This window comes from Calonectris borealis, chromosome 5 (assembly GCF_964195595.1).
Source record: "Calonectris borealis chromosome 5, bCalBor7.hap1.2, whole genome shotgun sequence".
NCBI lineage: Eukaryota > Metazoa > Chordata > Aves > Procellariiformes > Procellariidae > Calonectris > Calonectris borealis.
Genome location: NC_134316.1, coordinates 20,042,408 through 20,063,485, shown reverse-complemented (window position 1 = coordinate 20,063,485; position 21,078 = coordinate 20,042,408). Strand labels below are relative to the sequence as shown.

The 21,078-nt window shown below is 41.0% G+C and overlaps 1 protein-coding gene across 24 annotated transcripts in view; it reads right to left on the bottom strand.

Moving 5' to 3' along the window:
• The window catches only part of FOXN3 (forkhead box N3), a 215,704-nt gene that overhangs the window by 65,150 nt on the left and 129,476 nt on the right, over window positions 1-21,078 (bottom strand). For 11 of the 24 annotated variants that reach the window (XM_075151305.1, XM_075151313.1, XM_075151315.1 and 8 more), the window contains 3 exons: window positions 17,641-17,705; window positions 8,094-8,144; window positions 7,181-7,237 (listed from right to left, as the gene is read on the bottom strand). In XM_075151305.1, coding sequence (XP_075007406.1) covers window positions 7,181-7,237; window positions 8,094-8,144; window positions 17,641-17,705 — 173 coding nt within the window. The remainder of the gene's footprint in view (window positions 1-7,180; window positions 7,238-8,093; window positions 8,145-17,640; window positions 17,706-21,078) is intronic. The other 13 variants (XM_075151322.1, XM_075151320.1, XM_075151325.1 and 10 more) reach the window with 3 other exon arrangements.

The following is a 21,078-nucleotide window of genomic DNA, read 5'->3' as shown; positions in this document are numbered from 1 at the left end:
TCCCTTTTAATTCCACACAGGCATTTGTAACCTCTTTTTCCCATGACAGGAAATATTTGTCCCTCTGCAGAAGTTTAAAAAACAAAATCCCTAAGCCCAGCAGAAGACTGTTATTTGGCTTTCATTGTTATTCATTTGCTACACCTGAGGTCATTGCAATTACTAAGAATCCGAGAAATTCTATAGTTTTTCGAGTGAGAAGTATTTTGCAGGGGGATTGGTTTGTTGTTTTGTTGAGGCGGTATGTGCCTATGTTCCATAAAAAGGCAAAGTAGCACATCAGCAGTACCCAGCGCATGAGATCATTCCACCTGAGATGCAGAATATGGGATGTTACGCAGAAGCAAGGATGCATACAAATCAGAGTCATGAATGCACAATAAGACAGCAAAGAAAGCAAAACTGACAAGATAACGAAAAACATGCCTCCCATGTAAACATTTTCTGATTACTAAATGGGAACCTTGTTTCTACGCTTACCAGAAATACACAATCAGACCCACCTATAGCAGGTTTAACTCATCCAAATTGGTTCCTGGATAAGTTTGTTCAAGCAGCCTTCATGAAGAACAATCATTAAGTAGTAAGTAAAACTTCTTAACTGCTATTGAAAACTTTCTTTTAAAACTGATGACTGCTTCCTATATTCTTGAACCTGATTCCTCCATCTCACACTGTTAATCTCTACTGATTCGACAAACATGGTTTTGTTCCTTCCCTGAGAGAATGAGGATACCCAAAATGCATTAAAAACAAAATAAAAACAGTTCCTCCAAAACTATCAACATACATGAAACCTCACTGCTTAAAGAGGGCATATAATTTGGACTGTTTGCTTCAGTACAGTTCTCAGAGGCTGCACTGAACAGGCATGTACAACCTGCAATTTACTTCCAAAACATCCCCTTAGGAAAAGATCCTCTGAAAGATTTCCTAAATGCTCGTTTGTACACTATGTGTTTTAATTAACGTACAGAATAGAAATTACCATTTAGATAAGATAATGCTCCCCAGCCACCCCACCCTTGCATTGTGAAACTCTGCCAGGTTTCTCAGCCCCTCATCCACTCATATTTCTAGCAATCCTCAGGCCCTGGTTAGCATTAATTCAGCTACAGTTGGAGAGTTTCTCCAAGGCAGTCTCTTCAATTCCAAAGTGCATGAACTGCTTAATTTGAGTGTTCTGTGATTCGAGTACTTTAAATAGAGAAAATACTGCAGGAAATGACAGACCTCATACTTGGTTATGTGACTGCTCCAACAGCTGTATGGACAGAGTGAGCTGCACGCGGATGTGCAGCCCCAGCTGCCAGCAGAGACACCCGAGCGACGACACCTGAGAAATCCTTAGTCTCCTGCTGAAATTTCAGAGAGTTCACATGCGAAAGTTCAGGAACCCACAGCAAAAGGTGTCACTGGGGTTTGTCGCATGGAAGCTAGCCCAGATCTTACACAGCAGCCATGCCTGCAGTGAAGAGTCATACAGATTATCTGAGATAAAAAGATACTCTCTCTAGCCACGGAAGTACTAATGGGATTTACAACCACTTCACACAGATAATCTGTTATTCCCCAGTTCCTTTCCCCACTCCTTGGTCATGATGTGCACTTTCTTACTTGGCCAAGGGCAAAAGGTCTTTCATCCCCTTTACCACCTGCCTATTTCTGGTCTTCTGTGAAGCAATCCTGCAGTAAATGTCCATCACCAACAAAGAAAACCTATGGCAAATTTCCTACCAAACTGAAAGACCATGCAATTATTCATGCAGGCCTCCAAAACTCAGTGTCCAAAACGTACAGGCAGATACTTAACAATTCTGGGGCACGTTTCTAGACTATGATGGGAATCTCTCTCAAGGTGGATTTTAAAAAAGTATGCAGAAATCAAGGATCAGGGATCCTGTGGCTCCTGCTACACGCCATGGCTCAGGCTTGCCCTGAAGAAGTTGCTTAAACTTTCCATGTAAGCCACGGGTATTGGTGCTCACTCAAATCCACTAAAGAGTGTGCTGTGTGATTTAATTAGATAATGCTTTAAAGTATTTTGAAGATGAAAAGTGCTGTATGCGGTAAGCGCTCAGTTATTATCATGATCCAAGTAATTTATCATTCTTGAAAGTATTTCATAACTTTTGAGGACAAAAAAAATATCTAAGGGGTCCTATTTAGACATGTTACATTTAGAAGCTGGATATCGCAGAGCAAAGGTCTGTCATTTTGATTTGCTGCAAAGTGCCATGCCACCTACAGGAAAGTACTGCCTGAATAAACGTAGGCATCATATACCATACTTCTTTTAGAGTGACCAGATTATGAAGTCCTAAAAAATGAAAATGGTTTTCCTTGATAACAGCAACTGATCCAGAGTTTCAATTTCAGTGAAGGAAATAACAAATAATGAGACCAGAGGCAAGGGGAACAAACCCCTGACTAAACAACTAAGTGTCATTTTTTGTTAAATGGATACCTCAGTCTCTACCTGAGTAGATTCAAACTTTTAGAACAGGTGCTCAAGAGTTCCTTTATTATTTTTGAGCTCCTCAGATAATACAATAAACAAACTCATTCCATCTCATACAGAACTGGCACGCAGCGTGCAAAAGCATGGCAGCACCAGTAGTCTAGATTTTCTCACATATACAAATAACTAACCTAAATGAAAGTCATGAAGGTGGCAGAACCATAAAACCTCAAACCCAACTCTATCCCCCAAAGGGCGAAGCACTTAAAAGCCAGGAAATGCTACATTTCGGTAGATTTGCAGTAGCCCCCCAAACCCCAGTTTCCACAGTTAATGCACTGAATAAAGCAGGAGACTAATGGAAAAAAAAAGATTAAGCAATTATGTAATAAGAGGAACTGTATCCTAAAGCACACATAACAGGAGAGCTGAATTAATATTGCATGGAAAGATAGAAGCTTTTTTCCCCCAGCCTATACTCTACTTGTAGTAGACAAATCACTACCAATAGTTAATTAACATACCTGACAGTCAGCTTTGTCTGTAGCGTATATTATGGCAGAACAGCAGCCTGATGGGGTTCAGCAAGCGTAGAAGAAATATGACTTGTGAAACCACAACCACAAAGCGGCACAGAAAAAAGCTGTGACGAATCTTTGTGTTGGTATAACAAGAACAGCATGTCAAAATCTTCCCAAACTTCAGCATTTGTCCTGAATTCATGAGAATTAGTGAAATGGTGAGTAATTTAGGAAACGTAGTACTCGATGTAAAACTGTTCCTTGCCAGCTCAGGGAAAAATGTACATCCAAATTCTCAGACAGGCCAGTCAGATGCAACGGCGCATTTCTAAAGACATCTTTAACACGAACCATAGTTTACCCCAATTAGTCCTCATCACCTGGTTTCTCCTTTCACAGGTCTGAATGTTGCTTTTCAAATTGCCTCTTTTCAACCCAGTAGCCGCTCACACAAACTGTGGGCTCGAACGGAGAGACTGTTTCCTTTTACAGAGGCCACCTCGCTCTGCCCTTTGCTGGGGCCTCCTGGCACCGGCCAGCTGAGGATCACCACCTTCCCCAAGGAGGGCTGACGGCAGCTCCCTGCGCCAAAGGCAACTGCCGCTTTCCACCCAGTGAGGGCAATGGGAAACCCTCATTTATTATTTCGCATGCAGTTTGCATACCTGGAGCTACTTATCACACAGGCTTTTTTTGCTTCTGAATGACCAAACATCATGCCTGCAGGGAAGAACTTCTACAGGCTTCAGCTTGTTGGCTTCCTATGTAAATTCAACAGCATTTCGCTTCCTGATTTTTGGTTAATAAATACTGAAGAAACAACCTAAATGAAGAATCCAGGAAAGCTGAGGTGTTGAAAAAGACACCTGTAATAAGACAATGCCTCAACTGTGTTGGGTGCTGCACCTGAACACAGCAGGCAGTCCCAAACAGTAGTGCAGGCGGCTGTTTTAACTAGCACAGACATAGAAGTGGAGGCTCACGATGCTAATTACAGTTGCCACACAGCAATTCACACAATTCATGTCCTTTGATAAAAATATTCCAATTTTCACCAAATTATTTTTGAAGTAATAGATGTAAAATAACCTGAAATGTGTGCAAAGCATGGTGGACAGGTTACACATTTACAGACACGGTTGCTCACGTGAGTTAAGAGTTCAAAACAAAACCACAACTAGTCGTTTTCAAACCAGAGTTTTCCAAGGCAGCAGACAGGCAGCAGGAACTGCTGAAGCCTGCAGCTCCTCTCCTCTCTCGGGACCCTTGGCCAGCCGCTGCAACACTTGGGTGTGCCCCAAATTGCAGGCTACAGGCAGTTCCAAGAAGCAGTTTTAAGATTCTTCGCGTATTGTCTCAGGTCTATAAAGCTGTCCCTCCTCCTGACAGGCTTACAGAGCACACTCCCCTAGGATATTATCTGGAAAAAAACTGCAGCTTATAAAACTGGTTTACCAGCTGAATAAAACATCTAGAGGAACTGTATACTTTAGGATCTGTTTTCACATAACAGATCTGTTGTAAGGTACATTTTTTCCTTATTATTATTTTAACCTAATCTTCAGTGGAAAAGATTATTATTCCACTCAAAGTACTGCCACAACATCTCTATTTGTTCAGATAAACTCAAAAAACTGAGATGCCTTTAGTTAGACTGGTAGTTCACTATCATGATCTTAAGCTATTTTACTCTATCTGTGGATTGCTAAACAACTGTTCAGTGGCCTTACGTACTAGCAAATCTCATCTGGACCTTTACATTTAGTTTTTCTCCTCTTGCAAAATAAACATTTAAGATTTGTTGTTGCACTTAATCACAGAGAAGTACAATACCAGAGAAAAACTCAGCAATGTTTGTTTATTAATTTTTGCTCACTGTCCTCCCAGGAGTGGAAACTAAGGGCTACCTGGAAGAGTTTAATGTGTGTCACTCTTCAAGAAAAACATCTACATGTAGACAGAGGGGGCATCTCTAAAGATAGCAGTCAAATCATGAAATGTTTACAAAATAAATCATGACGCCAATGACCTATATGCATTTGCAAGTCTGGCAAGAGAGTAACTGCTGATCCTAGCAACAAAATTTCGGAAGGATTCATTTCAGAAATCTTCCAGTAAATCTGGATCCTGTTCTCCAGAAGTAATTGGAGCTCTGCTAGCCCCGTCGTGACTGAACAGAAAAGCCAGGGAGTCGTGACCTTGCAGCACTGTGTGCTCGCTAGGTTCTGTCCCCATCCAGTTCTACCCCTTCTCATTTCTGCCCCCAAGCATTAAGCTGTTCAACAGACGGTATAGAGAAATTAAGGGTTTGCTGGGTATTTTAAGGATCAATTTGAGCAGACTGTACCAAGCTGCTTCTCTTGCCTTTCTGTATTAAACTGCACTCTGAGCACTCATGTGGTACACAGGTTGCCTCGTCAAAGAACCGTCCAAAGAACTAAGAACAAGCATCAGTGCTGTAATCTGCAGCAGTCATGTCAAACCCTTACTTGGACACGAATTCACATGTTTCAGGCTTCATTTTCTTACAAATACTACACCTGCTTCATTTGCACAGGAAGGATAGAAATAGATGTATTTGTGCAAGATACTGTAACCCATTTAAAGCAGCAGCTAAGTTACAGACACAGTAAAAGGAACCACTTAGAAAAGCCAAAAACCAAACCCAAATGGACAGAACACCTCAAAGACTGACTACAACCCAATAAAATAAATAAATAAATAAATAAATTTTAAAAATCCTCTAATTTCTTAATCAATCATGCGTCTTGGCCAGCATTTGCTATTTTATGCTTTTAAGCCACTAACTCATTTCTACAACAAGTTTGAAAATGTAGATGTAGACCTAGTTATTCTTGTGGTTTATCAGTGTGACCAAGGCAAGTTGTGATATTATTAAAAACAAACAAAAAAATCTCCTCTCTCACCAGCCACTATAGCAAAATTTGCAAGAGACAGATCCAGAAGTATACCTTGACCTCTCTAGACATCATACAGTAAATAAGGTGTCTCCTACCTGAGACACATACAGAAACCTATCTTTGTGTGGTAATAGAGTAAGTTGTTATTGACATAATGACATCCAGGGGAATTGGGGGGGGGGGAAGTCAACACAAACTCATGGTACTGTAAGATTAACCTAATTTATTGAAAAAAAAAACACAAAAAAAAACCCAAAAAAACTTTACAATATACCTAATTTTTTTAACTCCAAATTGTATTAAGCATTAGCAATGTCAACTACAGCGATCAAAACTGGAACTGCTTGAAGGGGAGAGGGGAGGAAAAATCATTAAGGTAACAACTTCAGATTTGCTCCAAAGGACCGAAAGGGAGGACTGACAGAAACACAAAATACTAGAGAGAAGAAAATGTTTATAGAGAAAAAATTGGGGAAAAAGGGAGATATATAACACATGGTGGTGGGAAGGACAATATTTGTCACAAAAAAATTAGTAAACCTTAGTATTTTGCTGTATTGGTATCTCAAGCCTTGCATTTGGATGACACAGAAAACACTTCCAAACAAGAATGGAAATATCTGGGTTTCCCCAGAAAAACATTAGAACATATTTACAGGTAATTTTTCCTCCCTGTATGGGTTTCAGAGTTTATGAGAACAGGGCAGATGTACCAAATCTCTAGCAAAAAAAGGGGTATTTTTCTGCATAACCGTGTATTTCTTTGTACATGTTCAATATATTAAGATAACTATAAATATTTATATTTAAATGCATTTATTTAAAACACACACGGGCACAGACATATTTGTACACACACAGCTGATCAGGTGGTCTGGCCTTAGCTATTTTATTTTTTCATCTCCAGGAAGTAACTCACTTAATATATTAGTATCAGAAACCGAGTGCTGAAACTCAACATGTGGTTCACAAAACAGCATATCCTATTTTATTATAAAGAAAAACAATGTAAGTATTCACAAAAAATAAATAAATAATGTTTAAAACCTGCAAAGCAAGGATGTACTGTGGAAATATGAAAATTAAAGATATGCAGGAAGTGTTCTTAATATCTTTATTTAAATTGTGCATATATGTAAAAATCAGGACTGGAATTTCCTATCACTCTGTGAACAATTTTGATTTCAATTTCACCTTATCCTTCTTGTGCACTAGAGAGCAGTATGACGGGCTAGACATAGAAATAAAAATTGGCAGAGAAAAAGAGAATGTATTACCTTTATTGTATGCAATTGCAACCACTGTGAGACTCTGACCTACAAAGAGAAAGGAAACTATAACATGTAAGAAGCAGCCAAGGATCCTTTAATGGTATTTCCAAATTGACGAAGGTTGTCCTAAAGTAATTTAAAGAAAAGTCATGTTTTCTTTGCTAATTTGTGGTCAGCATTAAATGCATTAAAGAGGATAAATTCTTTTACCAGCCTAAAAGTCTTTCGGACTTTTCCCAAAGACTACATTTGTAAGAAAATGAGAGTTTATCCCATTCTGCTGATTAGAGAGGACTGTTTTGTAAAAGTTCATCCTTCAGGATCCAGATGCAACTTATTTTTCCTTTACAAAGGGAGAGGGATGCGAGGAAGAACTGCTGTATACAGTAAGTTCATGTTCACAGTCTCCTGCCTTGGCAGGTGTATTTCAAGTAGCTTGAAATCGGTAGTGTAAAGGACTGCTTACCCCAAAAAGAGCCCTAGCTTTGGTTTTGGGGTTTCTGAACACACTGTACTTCTACTGATAAAGAAGAAAAATCCTGCCTCCTTCCCTCTTACAGTCCCAATTCAGTTTCAAGTCTGTTATAAATTGCAGGAAAATCAAGTGATGCATTCACAGTTGTAATAATGAACTCGGCCATCCCAGAGCTCTGCATACTGTCAAGTGTACAACTGAAGAATTTCTAGTGGTAAGATTTATTCCAATATCTGAAATCAACGGATTTTTTTCGCATTTAGCTTAAATAACACACAGCAGTGAAATGTGCACACCACTGACCACCCTTCCAATTTAAGATAGCCTCTAGTTTTCTCAACTGTTCAAGTAAAAATTAAGCTCTCTTAGTAATATGCCATTTCCATTAATTTGCCATTTTTTCTAGATGTTTAAGAAATGCCTTTTACAGAACTGAAAACTTACCAATCTTTAACCAGCAGCACAGAGATCTGCTCTGACCAGCGGGGAGAAATTCTTAGCATGTTAGAGAGGAAAAATTATTGCCAATGTTAACCATGAACAACATCAACACAGACAGCATAAAAAAACACAAGACATGATCATTGCTTGGACTTGATCACCATCACTGTTTTTCCCATAATTTTCTTCTGTTTACTAGTTATGAAGCTTTGGTTTCCGCAGGGATCCAAAAACATGTAACTGTCCATCACACAAGCAGGTCATAGCAAGAGAGCATCTTAAAAATTCCCAGAGCTTCTATTTTAATTCTCTCAATATAGGTCTGTCTCAAGAAACCTGACATGCAGTCAAGGAACAGCCCCACTTGACAACAGCTTTCCCTTGCTCATAGCAGTCTGCACATCACCAAAACTGCTCATAGCAACACAACTGCAGTATTATTCTTATTTTAGTAATCTCCATGTAAAGCACAGGCTTACGCCTCTCTTGTAGCTGTGCTCTCAAACAGACTCTACCGTTATGAAAGCCAAGATTACTTCTAATATCAGCCACCTTCACATTTTAGGAATGCCAGACAGTCACAGGCTCTCAGCACGGAGCATATGCTCCAGCTCATCAGCCCAGAGATTTTGATGGCAATAATCACAGTAATTTCACAGTTACAGAAAATAAATCTTTACATACTCTACCATTTTCCAAGTTACTGTACAAATTTTACCGCTACTAACTGTGACTTGTTCAGAGAACTGCTGTTGTAAAATGGGATCTAACTGGTGGTACGTGACATCCCTGTCATAGGCCACTGAAATTTCCTACTCTAAGTGCCAGCCTAGCCAGAGGTGGCCTGGCCCCAAATTCCACCTACAGAAAAGGTTTGACACTGACTGCTGCCAGACTTGTCTCTGTATCTGCAGTGATCACATTCAGGACTTCCCAGCTACCTGACAGCCCCTTAGGAGATGCTCTCACCATGCCACCAGGCATCCAGAAGCCCTGGGCACAGGCAAACAATCTCCATGCTCTGAGCAGACTATAGGTCCTGGTGGGGAAAGAAAAACATCAGAGGAATCCTGGATGTATGGCAGTCCTGGTAAAGGAGAAAGCCACTGAACAGGAACTTCCCATTTCTCTTGCTGTATCTAGTCTACATCTTTCTTCACCCAACTGTAATCCAAGGGCGGCACAGTTAGTTTTCCATGTGTAAGTGAGTCCCATATGTGTGTTTGTGGCAGTGAAAGGGACATGTCTCTGGACAAAAGCACCTGTATTGATACCTAAAGAAGGGCCAGTCACAGAAAATACTTTTCCTAAAAAAGCTGAGATCAGCTACTGGTGATTTACAAGAAGTGGATTCCAGTGTTCAAATTGCAAAGCCACAAGCACATCCCCTACAGGACCAACCTGAAAAGAGGCTAAGAATATGAGGCCATTTAGCAGCATCCCTGGAGCAATGCTACCTGTAGGCTACCTTGGCACTGAACTCTGTCTGGGCAAGGATTATCCACTCCTCACCTCCTCCATGCTTTAAGTAGCTTCCCTTTCCTTTCCTACAGTACACTAGTTATTGGGGCAGCCAGGCCAGCACTGCAGGGACTTGCAGCAGCAGCAGCAATCTCTCTCTTCAGTGTGTATTGCAAAGTGCTGTTTTACTGCCACCGCTTACACAGCCGCTGACACTGAAGGTAAAACAGGCGGGTACACACAGATGTATTCTCTCCTCCGCCCAAGGTTAGCACCGTGGTAGGACTCGCCTTGCAGCACTCACCCACACCTCCCAGTCGTCAAGGAAAGTAAACAAAGCAAGTAAACTTCATCTTGACTCACTCAGAAGTAATAATTTCAAAGTCACTACGTGGGACTGTTACAAAATAAGCAAAGTTATCTGTAAAGATAGCAAAGACACCTATGCAGATCTAAACCATAAGTCACTGAGTTTAAACACGGTACAAATTTAACTTATCTTCGTGTACTCTGCAACATGATCTACCATTAGTGAGACCTGTCTGCTGCAGTTCAGTTTTCTTCCTTCTCAACTTGAGAGGCCAAAGGTAGTTCAGATGTTTTGGTCACAGGGAATATAAACAGCCAGCGGTCACATTTCCTTACTAATGGCTCTAACATCAATGTTAACAGGACCACACTTCAGGCACTTAATAAATTTTTTGCCTTGGCTTTTGCCATTGTCTTACACACTCATCTAGAAAAATAAGAATAAAAAGACTACATACATATTGCACAGCTAATGCATAGCACCCTATATACAAATGTCCTATAAAGAACACAGAGCTAAAAATGTCCCACCAAAGTGAGCATTTCTGTATGAATCACTGCAAAACACTGTCTCTCACTGGGAATTTTTTATTGAATGCACAGTGTTAAGGCCATTTTAAAATCCTCTCACAAACACAAGCCCTTACCAGCACCCTCAGGACCTCAGCAGCCCCACTAGGGTTTTACCCGCTTTCCCAAACAAAGGAGAGCTCTGCTGTTCAAATTACCCCCTTAGGGACATGCTGCACAACTCCTCTGACTTAATTTTACTTCTTCAATAATACCACTGCAAACACATTGAATGCTAATAATAAGTAAATTATTCAAATACTCGGTCCCTACGGAAGCACCACATGAATCATCTTCCTGAAAAGAAACTCCTGAAGAGATTGTCAGGTACTGGGGGGGCAAAAAAAAAAGCTGATTTAAATAATAATGCAATGTGAATGGAAAGTGATTTATTCTAACAAGGAGATATAGCAGCTTTGCTGTTAATTCAATAGGTTGACCAAAGCCAAGTCACCAGCAAACACATGTAATGACTGTAACCACAGTTTCAAAGAGGGTGGAACTGGAGGTTGGAGAAGCAAAATTTGAAGAGAAAACATGGTGAAGTCAAAAGGTTTGGTGCTCTTCTGATGAAGATTACTAAACTGGAACTAAACTGGGCACTCAAAACACCAGATCTCCACACAAAACAGTCATTTATGGAGTTAAAGAATCAATTTCCAAGTGTATCTCTAAGAGTAAGGAGCTTAACTGAAACTTCAATGAGAAAAAAAAACCCCAAACCTAAAACACACTTCCCTGCAAAAGCTAACAGACAGCACTGTTGCTTTTTACAGTTAGGTTCCCTGTGTTTAAGGTTCTCCCATTAGTGGAGCATTGGAATATGATACAGAGCCAGTACTTTGTAGACTGACTTTGTAGCTCTGGGCAGCGAGAAGCACTATTATTATCCTCATTTCATAGAGCAGAAAAGCAAGGAATTATAACCCCAAAGCAAAAAAAGTATTTAGATTCTTGGGGAATGTGAGATGCCCAAATACGCGTTAGGAAACTAATGTTTAGTTGGATTTGGGCATAAGGGACTTGCCCACGGTTGTGTTACAGATCACAGCACCTAAGCCTACCAATCCTAAGGCTGGACCGTCTTGCATCACTTTTGGCCTTTCTTCTTATAGTCATCATTACACTTCAGTATTATGTAATATTAAATTATCTGTAATATATATGCTACCTTGCCATGTTGGTTTTTCTTTGCACCTCTAAGTAGTAGAAGAAAACAGAGCATTTCTCTCCAAGTTTGGTTTTCTTTTGAGGTGTAAGACATGGAATTCTGAAAGTTAAATGCACGCGAGTCTTACTGAATCCTCTCGTCTTTCAAGCTCTCCCCTGCTCCTCCTCTCCTCACCCCCGTTAGCACCAGCAGGTTCGGATACCTTGTGTCCCAGGATGGGCTGCACCTCTCCCCCAAATGCCCAAGACTTGCACCTCTCCTGCTCGTGCAGTGGAAAGAGCAGACGAACTGAATTTCCACCAGAAGAAAGAAGCCCACTGTGCCTGCAGGGGCCCTTGCGTGTTTGTTGGTGGGTGCTGACAAACACTTCCCAATTTTTCACATTATTAGAGAGAAAACACTTGTGGCTGCACGCACACAGGAGTCTTCTCTTTGTGAATTTGTTGTCAACTTCCATCTTGAAGGTAACAAGAACTCCTCCTCCCAAATCTCTCCAGAGAAAGGACTGAGTAGCTGGTATGGGCAGTACTTGTTGTCCAAAGAAACTAGTCCCTACTGTTGTTATATTTTTATCCTAATGTCACTATTAACATAAAAATGCAGGGTGGATGTCTTCATTTATAAGACGGGATGACTCTAGCCTTCACAAGGGAAACCAGCAACAGCTGCCCCCTTTCTGCATCCTTCCCGCTGGCTTATTTCCACCTCAGCAAGTGCTTCTATTAATAGCTAACACTCGGAAATGTGAAGTCCCAAATCTGCTCTCTCGTTTCGTACAATTACTCAAAGGACAATGGATTAAACAAACTGGTCATTTCAAGGATTCTCATGCTTATTAGAGAAGAAAAAGATCTCTGTACAAATGTGTGCATGTGCTCATAAACGAGCTGGTTCCCCATCTTTTTCTGTAGGACTTCTCAGGTCTGGTCTGTTCACATTTTGTACAAAATAAATTTCAGAATTAGGGATGCAATTTTCTTGCTCTCTCAAATAAATTACCATTCTCATCCAAGAATAAAGTGATCCGTGTGCTTTGGCAATTTCCTTAAAGTCTCATGTTATGGTAAGATATCAGATGTCAGTACACTAAAACATGAAAGCCACCATCTTAGATTGAGGGCATCAAGGGTTGATATCTTGCCTGCAGCAGCAGTGCCCAGAGTTTCCATTTCTACTGTGCAACGAACTTCGAAATCACTGTCTCACGCTGCTTTTGGTGATACCTGGCCCTGTGAAGACAGTGTCTTCCAACTCTTTCCTGCCAGAGCTCCTCACAGGTGGTGCCAGCTGCAGCCATGGCAGCTGGACCAAGGCAGATCATGCATGGGTTGCTGGAAGCATCAGTCAGAGATGAAAGCGACTCATACAATGCTTTCCCAGAGGAGAAGAGGCCAAGCCATCCTCATGTAAGCATCCTATCGCTTGCTCTGTTCCGGAGCATGAGGATGCCTGTTCCCTGCAGCCGATGGTAGAGACAGAACAAAGCAGCTTGTGAGCTCTGGGGAAGACAATTCCTCCTTTCTCAAGCTCCCTCAGCCAAGTGGGACCGAAGGCCACATGTGACTCCTCACTCCTCCCCTCCTGTGTTCTGCGAATGGGAAGGGATTTTTGCTAATCTTTTTTTCCATTCTAATTAAAAGAGAATCGTGGCTTCAACGGAAAGCCATGCAGTCTGAATTCAGTTTGCTGCAATCCTGTTCACAGGTGTCAGCCTGGGTCTGCAGGATCTCTGGAGCAAAAGCTCATATCTTTGATTTAACATCCACAGGCAGCAGATTTAAACTGTACTGATCATCAGAAGAGAAGTGGAGGACCTTGCTCACACAAGAAAGCAGACAGCATGGCAGGGATCACGGCTGTACCTCCAGTTGGTCAGGAACTGCTGGAAGCAACAATCCAAGGTGGACCATCTAGTCACCTCTGTTTTCAGCTCCAACAGCAACAGGAACTAGATGACACAGGTTCACTTTCCTTCCCTGGATGATAAAGAATCACTAACCGTGCTACCACAAGGGCCTGCTTCTTCCAGGCGTTGACTAGAAACTCAGGAAGCTTACCCAAGAATGGCGTTAAGCCTGGCAGATGTGTACTTGCTGTAAACTAGAGAGGAGGCATTGCTTTATGTCAGCCGCTGCCCAGTCATGGAGCTCTTGCATCTTCTGGGGAAGTCCCACAGTTCTTGCACTCCTGTTTCAATCCCCACTGCAGAAGCAACAGCAGACACAGATCACTGTTTTCACTGTACGGCGCTTTGTTTCTGTGCCAGCTGTAATTACACCCACAAGCACCTTCCACGCACACTTCCTTGCAACTCAGGACAGAACAAATTCGATAGGAGAACACATAGTAATAATTCATTAAAGTGTGAGGGCAAATAAGACAAAAAGAGAGTGGTAAGTTCAGTACTTTTTTCCTCAAAATGAAAGTTGTATCTTGAAGAAAAAAAACCAAATCCCTCCACAGTCCAGTTACATCTCACAGGTGGCACTCAGCAGCTGGAATTTACATCACTGCTGCTAAAAGTTAATTTGAAGATGTATTTTTCATTTATTCAGGGAGAATGTTAGATATATTGAGAGCAAAATAGTTTTATTATTGCCATTGCTCTGTGAGCAACTGCACCCTCAAGTCTGTAATATTAGATTAATACCCAAGACCAGAGCAGAGGCAACGAAACTGACCTTATCTGAACACCTTGTATTAGTTTCAAGGTCTTGGAAGTTAATGTGATTATGTCCCCACCTATCTTACCCAGCACAAGTTCCTGAAGAATACGTCTAAATCTTTTCCACTGTAAAGACTTTTTGCTGTCATACATTTTATTAAATAAAAATGGATGCGTAATGACAGCTGAGAACAGAAAAAACAGTGGGAACAAAGGCTCTCCATACACCAGGTTTAAAAAAATTAAGCTGTGATTTGAAACAAAAACACAGTATGTGCAATAACAAGTTACAAAAACCGACAGAAAAAGTAAAGCAGTGAGAGCAAAAACCTGTTTTATCTGGGAATCCTGAAGGCTAGAACGCAGCCATCTCCACGGACGTGCAAGTAAGTTTTGAGAGAAGGTATCAGAGTCTAGTAAGGCTGAAGGTCCTACCTATATTAAGCTCTGTATGGGACTTCATGAGAAGACCAAAGAGCACAAGATATAAGGAGCAATCCTCACCTAGAGAAGGAGCTCAACATTTCAAAAAGCACCTGAGCAAGTGACTTACTCAACACAAAAAGAAAATTTATTGTTCATTTGTTTTGATTAGAGAGTTAATGCTGGGAACAACAGTACCATGATCCTCAAAAAAGAAACTGAGGTAGCCATCTCGTATCTAATAAAATCATAGGCAAAAAGAAAACAAGAGATATATATATTTTGTTCAAAATTCTTCAACAAAGTACAAGCAAAGACAGCCAGAAAGGCACAGAGGAATAATCCTGCTCATTTCAAAGACATTAAGGACACAGAATGAATTTTAGCTTCCCTTTCTCTTCCTTTGCTATTTTGAGGTACACAGATAACTGGTTTCTCAGTCACCTTCTCTGGAGAGATATGTTAAATGCTTTACAATGGTTAAGATTACTTTGCCAAATAGTTCAGGTATAAAATGAATGGAAACCAGGAGCGTCTACAAGTCTTTCTTGGCTAAAAAAAGTACTACATACATTGAGGCAATTTTTTCTCTTCACTCCCCAGACCGAAAAAGGGCATTTTCTTTAACAACTCAGAAGAAATGAGGTGTGACAAGTGCACATGAATATCACGTTTACTAAAATTTCAGAATTATTCTGTATTATTGTCTATAACACGCACTGAACATTTTTTTTCAAATGTAGCAAAACATTTATCAAGTAAAAAGAATTTAAAACCCCTTTGTTACCTAAACTTTTGCCAATCAAAAGGCAGTACTATAACTTGAAACCGATAATGGAATCAATTTTTCATTCTCCTGTTTGCATTAAGCTGGATATAAGCACTGGAAAAAGAGGCTTAAGATGGTCATGTGAGGTAGGGCTCGTCAAACCTCTCCACCCCCTCATCTCACATCTCTCTGCACCCGCTACCATTCCTCTACACAGGTCTTCTGGAAGAAGACAGTCAGAAGCAGCAAAGAGGTCGATGTACTACTTCCATGCAACTGCTGAAGCCTGTACGTGAAAGAGCTCATTGTAGGGAAAAATGAAAGACAGAAAGACAGACAGAAAGAAAGGCTTGGTTGAGTTATTTTCTTGTTTTAAAATTAAAACCATGAAGTGTTAAAAGATTACTTTAATGAGTTTTTTCTTCACACTCTCTCATCCTTCCAACCTCAGTTGTATCATGGATATTAGAGTTCAAATTGGCTGCGTTTTCCACTCGAAATGGCAACGCAGAATGCCAACTCAGTTAAAGGTCTGTTAGGCTTTGTTAGTTGCTTGAAAAGGCAGTCATCCCTCTCTTTTTCTCTATTTCTTTAATATGCTGAAATGTTTTGGGCTTTTAGGTATTTCTTCCCCAGTTTGGAAAGCAGAGGAGGGCAGAGGAGAACAGGGTGGAGAACAGTGTAATCTTCTTTATTGGGAGAAGGCTTTAAGCAACAACTGAGATAGGAAGGACTACAAAATAGTCGTTATTAATTCCTGGATATCTTGCATCATAAGAAGAGGTAAAACATCTGTGTGATACAGAATTGACAGCATAGTTTACATTTTATGAACTCAAATTACAAAGACTGTATATGTACAGGTATACATTTAAAACTGGAATTGTTGAACAACTGGAAACGAATCAGGCACATCCATTCACAATAGTTTCTTTTTTTCCTTACAAAAAAAAAATTAAAAATCTAGTTCTTTCCATTAGGAAGGACTGCAAAGGTAGTAGATCTATCCTATCACGACTAAAGCCAAAAGCTGCCGAACTCTACAATTTATACCATCTCCTAGTGTTAAGAAATAAGCTGAATGCTTTAATGTATTTAAAATTTGTTTGAACAAACCTCACATAGATATTAGATAATAGAATGATGCAAATTCTTAGATATGTGCAAGGAATCAGCTGAAAAATATTCTCAGGTAAACTACAGATGCTGGATTACTTTGGGGTGTTGAAGGTGAGCAGTACTGCTTGCCAATTATTTGCTTGTGAGCCTAGTTGTGAGTAAGGTGAAGTGGCTAAATGTTCCAGAGAACATTATACAGCATTTTCTGCCAGAAAGAAAACCAGGAAACTCTTGGCACCATGAGAATGAACACAAAACTGAGACACTTCATGGGCAAATACTTGCAAAGACCATAAAATCATCCCAAAAAGGTGCAAGTTACTTTTGCACCATAGACAAATACATGCAGTCTGGGGAAACAGCCTTCTGTGTTCCCAAGACACTTCCATTAAGAGCGACGGTAGTTCTATATACTCAATGGCAGAAATATAAACACACTTAGCAGTGAATAATGATTTTTAAAAGTCTGGTAAGATAGACTGAAAATCTTCACCTATCAAAACTGCAGTCATATAGCTTCTGTTTATATTGTCCATCCAATGGAAATAAGATATTTAACATTCCTCTATGAATATAAGCACCCTTAAACATGATAGGTTTCTTGAGACAAATACTCTGCCACTGTTTTCCCCACTACAGCACCGCTACCCACCTTCAGGCACATTTTCCTATCAGAACAATTAGAGAGTAAAAGAAAGGATCTCTCTCAAAGAACAACCTTGCTTCATCCACAGAGCTAAAAGCAGTGTTCCTGGAACATTCCCTTTTGGGCATTCTATCCACACAAAGAAAAAAAAAAAAAGCCATCCTTTGCCATATTTTACAGTAAGCAAATTAATAATCTGAGGAAAGAAAAAAAGCAACAACTTTCATTGACTACACTCACTGTACGTAGTAAATCGTCATTTTCAAGGCACCAGATGCGCAATAAAGGAGACAGGTTAAAGGAAACAAAAAACATTTGGTTACTTCTTACCCAGTGAATATTACAAAAGCTGTACAATTTGGAAGAGGTATTTGTTAAGTAGAACAGTTACTCCAAGATGTAGCATCCATCACCTACCTTGTAGAAGGGCTCCATTTCTCTTGAAAAAGGTGCTTCCTGGCCAAATGGGTGGACCTGATGTGCTAAAGGTAATAAGAAATAAGTGTAAAGAAAATCTTATTTACATTAAACAATTACAAGTTACTCTTTGCATGAATTCTGTTTTGTTTTTAAAGCTAATGTAACATCATGGCATTTTGCCTTCAAGGGTCTAAAATTTCACATTAAAAATAAGTCAATTTGATTCAAGATCCACATTCTCTTCACAAGGAAAAACCTCCTCAGCAAAGAACACGCCCACACTCTCTTCAAGGAAGAGAGAAAAAAGCAATTTGGAATAAATAATTAAAAAAAAAAAACAAATCTGTGTCAAAAATATTTACTGAATTCTCAGTCCAGCAAAATATACTCCCAAAGCCATCTGCTAAAAACCCAAATGCTTTATGGCTTTTACTCGACCATAACAACGCACTACCCCAGCTAATGCCTCTACCCAGAAAAGCCTTGGCCAGACACCGGACAGTTTCTGTGCTTCCACCAGACCACTTCGCCCACCAAACCCCCTCACACGCAGAGGTCACCTCACCGCATCAGAAGAACACAGCTCAACGAGCTGTCCTACGAGCCCCAGAATTAATGAAGCTTGGTGTCTGCCATGCGCGCGTGCTTGGTGACCACAGCAGCTCCCACGGGACCCCCGGCAGGGTGGTGGCCGTGGTGGGCCCTCGGGCGCCCGGCACGCACGAGCACCCGCCTGAACCGAAGCCCTTCTCGGGCCACCGCCAGGTCCCGCTTTCGCTTCACCTCCTGCTTCCGCAGAGGCTGCCCGACGTAATGGCCTCTGAGAGGCCTCTCCTGTGACAAGCGCAGCTGAAGGTGAAGAACGGATCCAAATGCGGGAAAAGAAAGAGGAGGAAGAGGAGGGAACATCCGTATGATCCTCTAAACCTTGTTTCCTTCGTTGCCTCGGAGCAGCCCCAGGGTGCTGCAGGCAGTAGAACTGTGGAGCACCCACTCCAGCAACCTGTGGTGCCGGCGAGCTGGAGAAGAGGGGAGGCTGTGAGGAAGCGTCTGACGGCCGCCCATGCCCCTCCTCTCCCGCAAAGACACCACCACACCAGAACAGCTCTCCTTCCTACAGCAGCTGTCCCACAGCCGCGTCTGTCGGCAGAAGGACCAAACCTCCCAGACATAAAAGGTAACCTTGCTCTTTTCTTAACAGTGCAGATGACTGTTGGCCGGGCGCGCCCCTCCTGCCAGGGCGGCACAGCCCGCTCTCCCCAGGGAAGTCCGCAGGCGGTGCTGCCCAGGGCGACGGTGCCGCCGCCGCCGCCGCGGCTCTTGCTGTGTGGGGAGTCCTCGACGGGAGAGGCTCTACCTGTAGGAGTTCACTGATCGCATCCTAGGCTCAGGCACAGCAAGTATTTTAAAAGCACAGTGCCTAGGGGAAATAACTAAAAACATGGGAAAGATTTGTTGCAGCGTTGTCAAGGCAGGTGGAAGAGACAGATTACCAGGGGATCATTCCTACAGTTACGAAGCAGGTTTCAAAGTCCTCTAAAGCTTGAAGACAATCATAGGTATTTTAATACACTAAGCTTTTATTGAAATTAGTATCGTGAAACTATGCTATCAATATATAAATAATTGCCTTATGCCCAAATTCGAGCACAAATTAAAAGCAAGGTACTAAATATCCTCCGGTAAGATTGCTGTAAGGCACTCTGCCTTTTTCAGGTAATCCACCCTCCTCTTTGGATGCAAAACAGGAACCAAGCCCCACATGCCATTTCTGTACAAAGTTACTTTTGTCTCCTCTTGAGTTGACTACCGCTACATGAAATGCAATGAAATGGAAAACAGATGTTGTCTATTACATTGACAGCATTAGCAAAGTTCTGATAAAATGCCATATATAAAAAACACGCTGCTCTCACAATTATTCTGCAGAGACTCTTGTGCTAACGTGTATAAACTTCACTGTGCTAAAATACGGACTGTAAAAGGACCCAAAGCAATTACATGAGTAATAAAAGCCTTCGATACTCCTGAACAAAAAGGGGAGTTGAAAGAGGGAGAGAGAGACCAAAATGACCAAAAAGAAGTTAAGCAGGCCTACACTCGTAAGTGCTGGAGTGCGCTGGGGCACGCACTCGTCTGAATACGCACGCTCACTTCACAGGGCTTAACGTAACTAATTGTTTGCATTCCTTATAGTAAGTGCCAGCTCTTCAAGTGTAGCTCCTCAACTCACATGAAGGTCAAGAGCTGTTGAGGGCATTCACACTCCTGTAGGACAGGCTCATAGTTTTATAGCGCATCAGAGTCCAGGATAATCTCTGGGACAGGACCCATCAAGCTACAAGCAGAAAGCCGTAGTGTAGTCTTCATACTGTACAAATATGCCACAGAAATCAAAAATCACAGTATGGCAACTATATGCCTCTTGTAAGCCCAAGAAAAAAATGGTGACATTCTGAAATAAAGCCATAGAAAAAATTTACTCCCAGGCTGCCATATGCCTGGATGTGGGTGGAAGAGGTTAAAGAAAGGAGAGGGAAAATCATATATATTTGAATAGACAAAATGCCTCCACTAGAGAAACAAAGACATAGTGATTTATCTTATTTTCCAACTTGAAAAAAGGCCTAAGGCTCTCATAAAAAACTCCATCTGATTCAGCACAGACCCCATGAACTGAGAAAATTAACTGTGCCTTCCCAGGGAAGGAAGCTGAAGAATTCAAGCATGTAAATAATATACCGCAGTGACCGGTCAAGTCTTTCAAACAACAAACTTCTGTGTTTGCAGGGCTTTGCTGAAGTTTAGCTATGCCTGATCTGTGTTGGATAAATTCTCTTTCTGTTCCCAAACTTTTGCACGTGAAGTCTCAGATGGTATTAATTATTAAAACATATTTCAAGTTGAGAAATGACAGAGTAAAACTATCTCTCACTTTAAAGTGTTCAAAAGCTGCTTTCTCCCTGTTCCAGATTAAGAAACCATTTGAAGAAGTTCATTCTTCTAAAGACCATCTATAACAAAAAAACATTGGGTCCATCCCAGGCATTTTTTCAAACGAATTGTTTCTTTGGTGTAGTCTGTAAGCTACTGGAGAAGAGTGGCTGGTTCTCCTATAGAAGTAACAGCATATTCTGTATTTAGGCAAAATAAAAATGCAAAATCTGGTTTTAGAAATTTCTTTTGTAATCAATACATGCTGTAAAATTAACATTTATGCAATTAGCATTATTGATGGCAGAGTTTTTCCCCAAACTTAGCAACTAAACACACTGACTAAAGTAATATTTAATTTCTAATAAATCCCCACACAGCTACTAGAAGAAAAGCAGCAACTAGTTTGAACTTTTGTATCAGTACAAAGAAACTTGTGACCCAATAAATTTTTGTTATGCACAGGTTTGGACTGACCCAACTCCCAGCAGCAGATGAGCT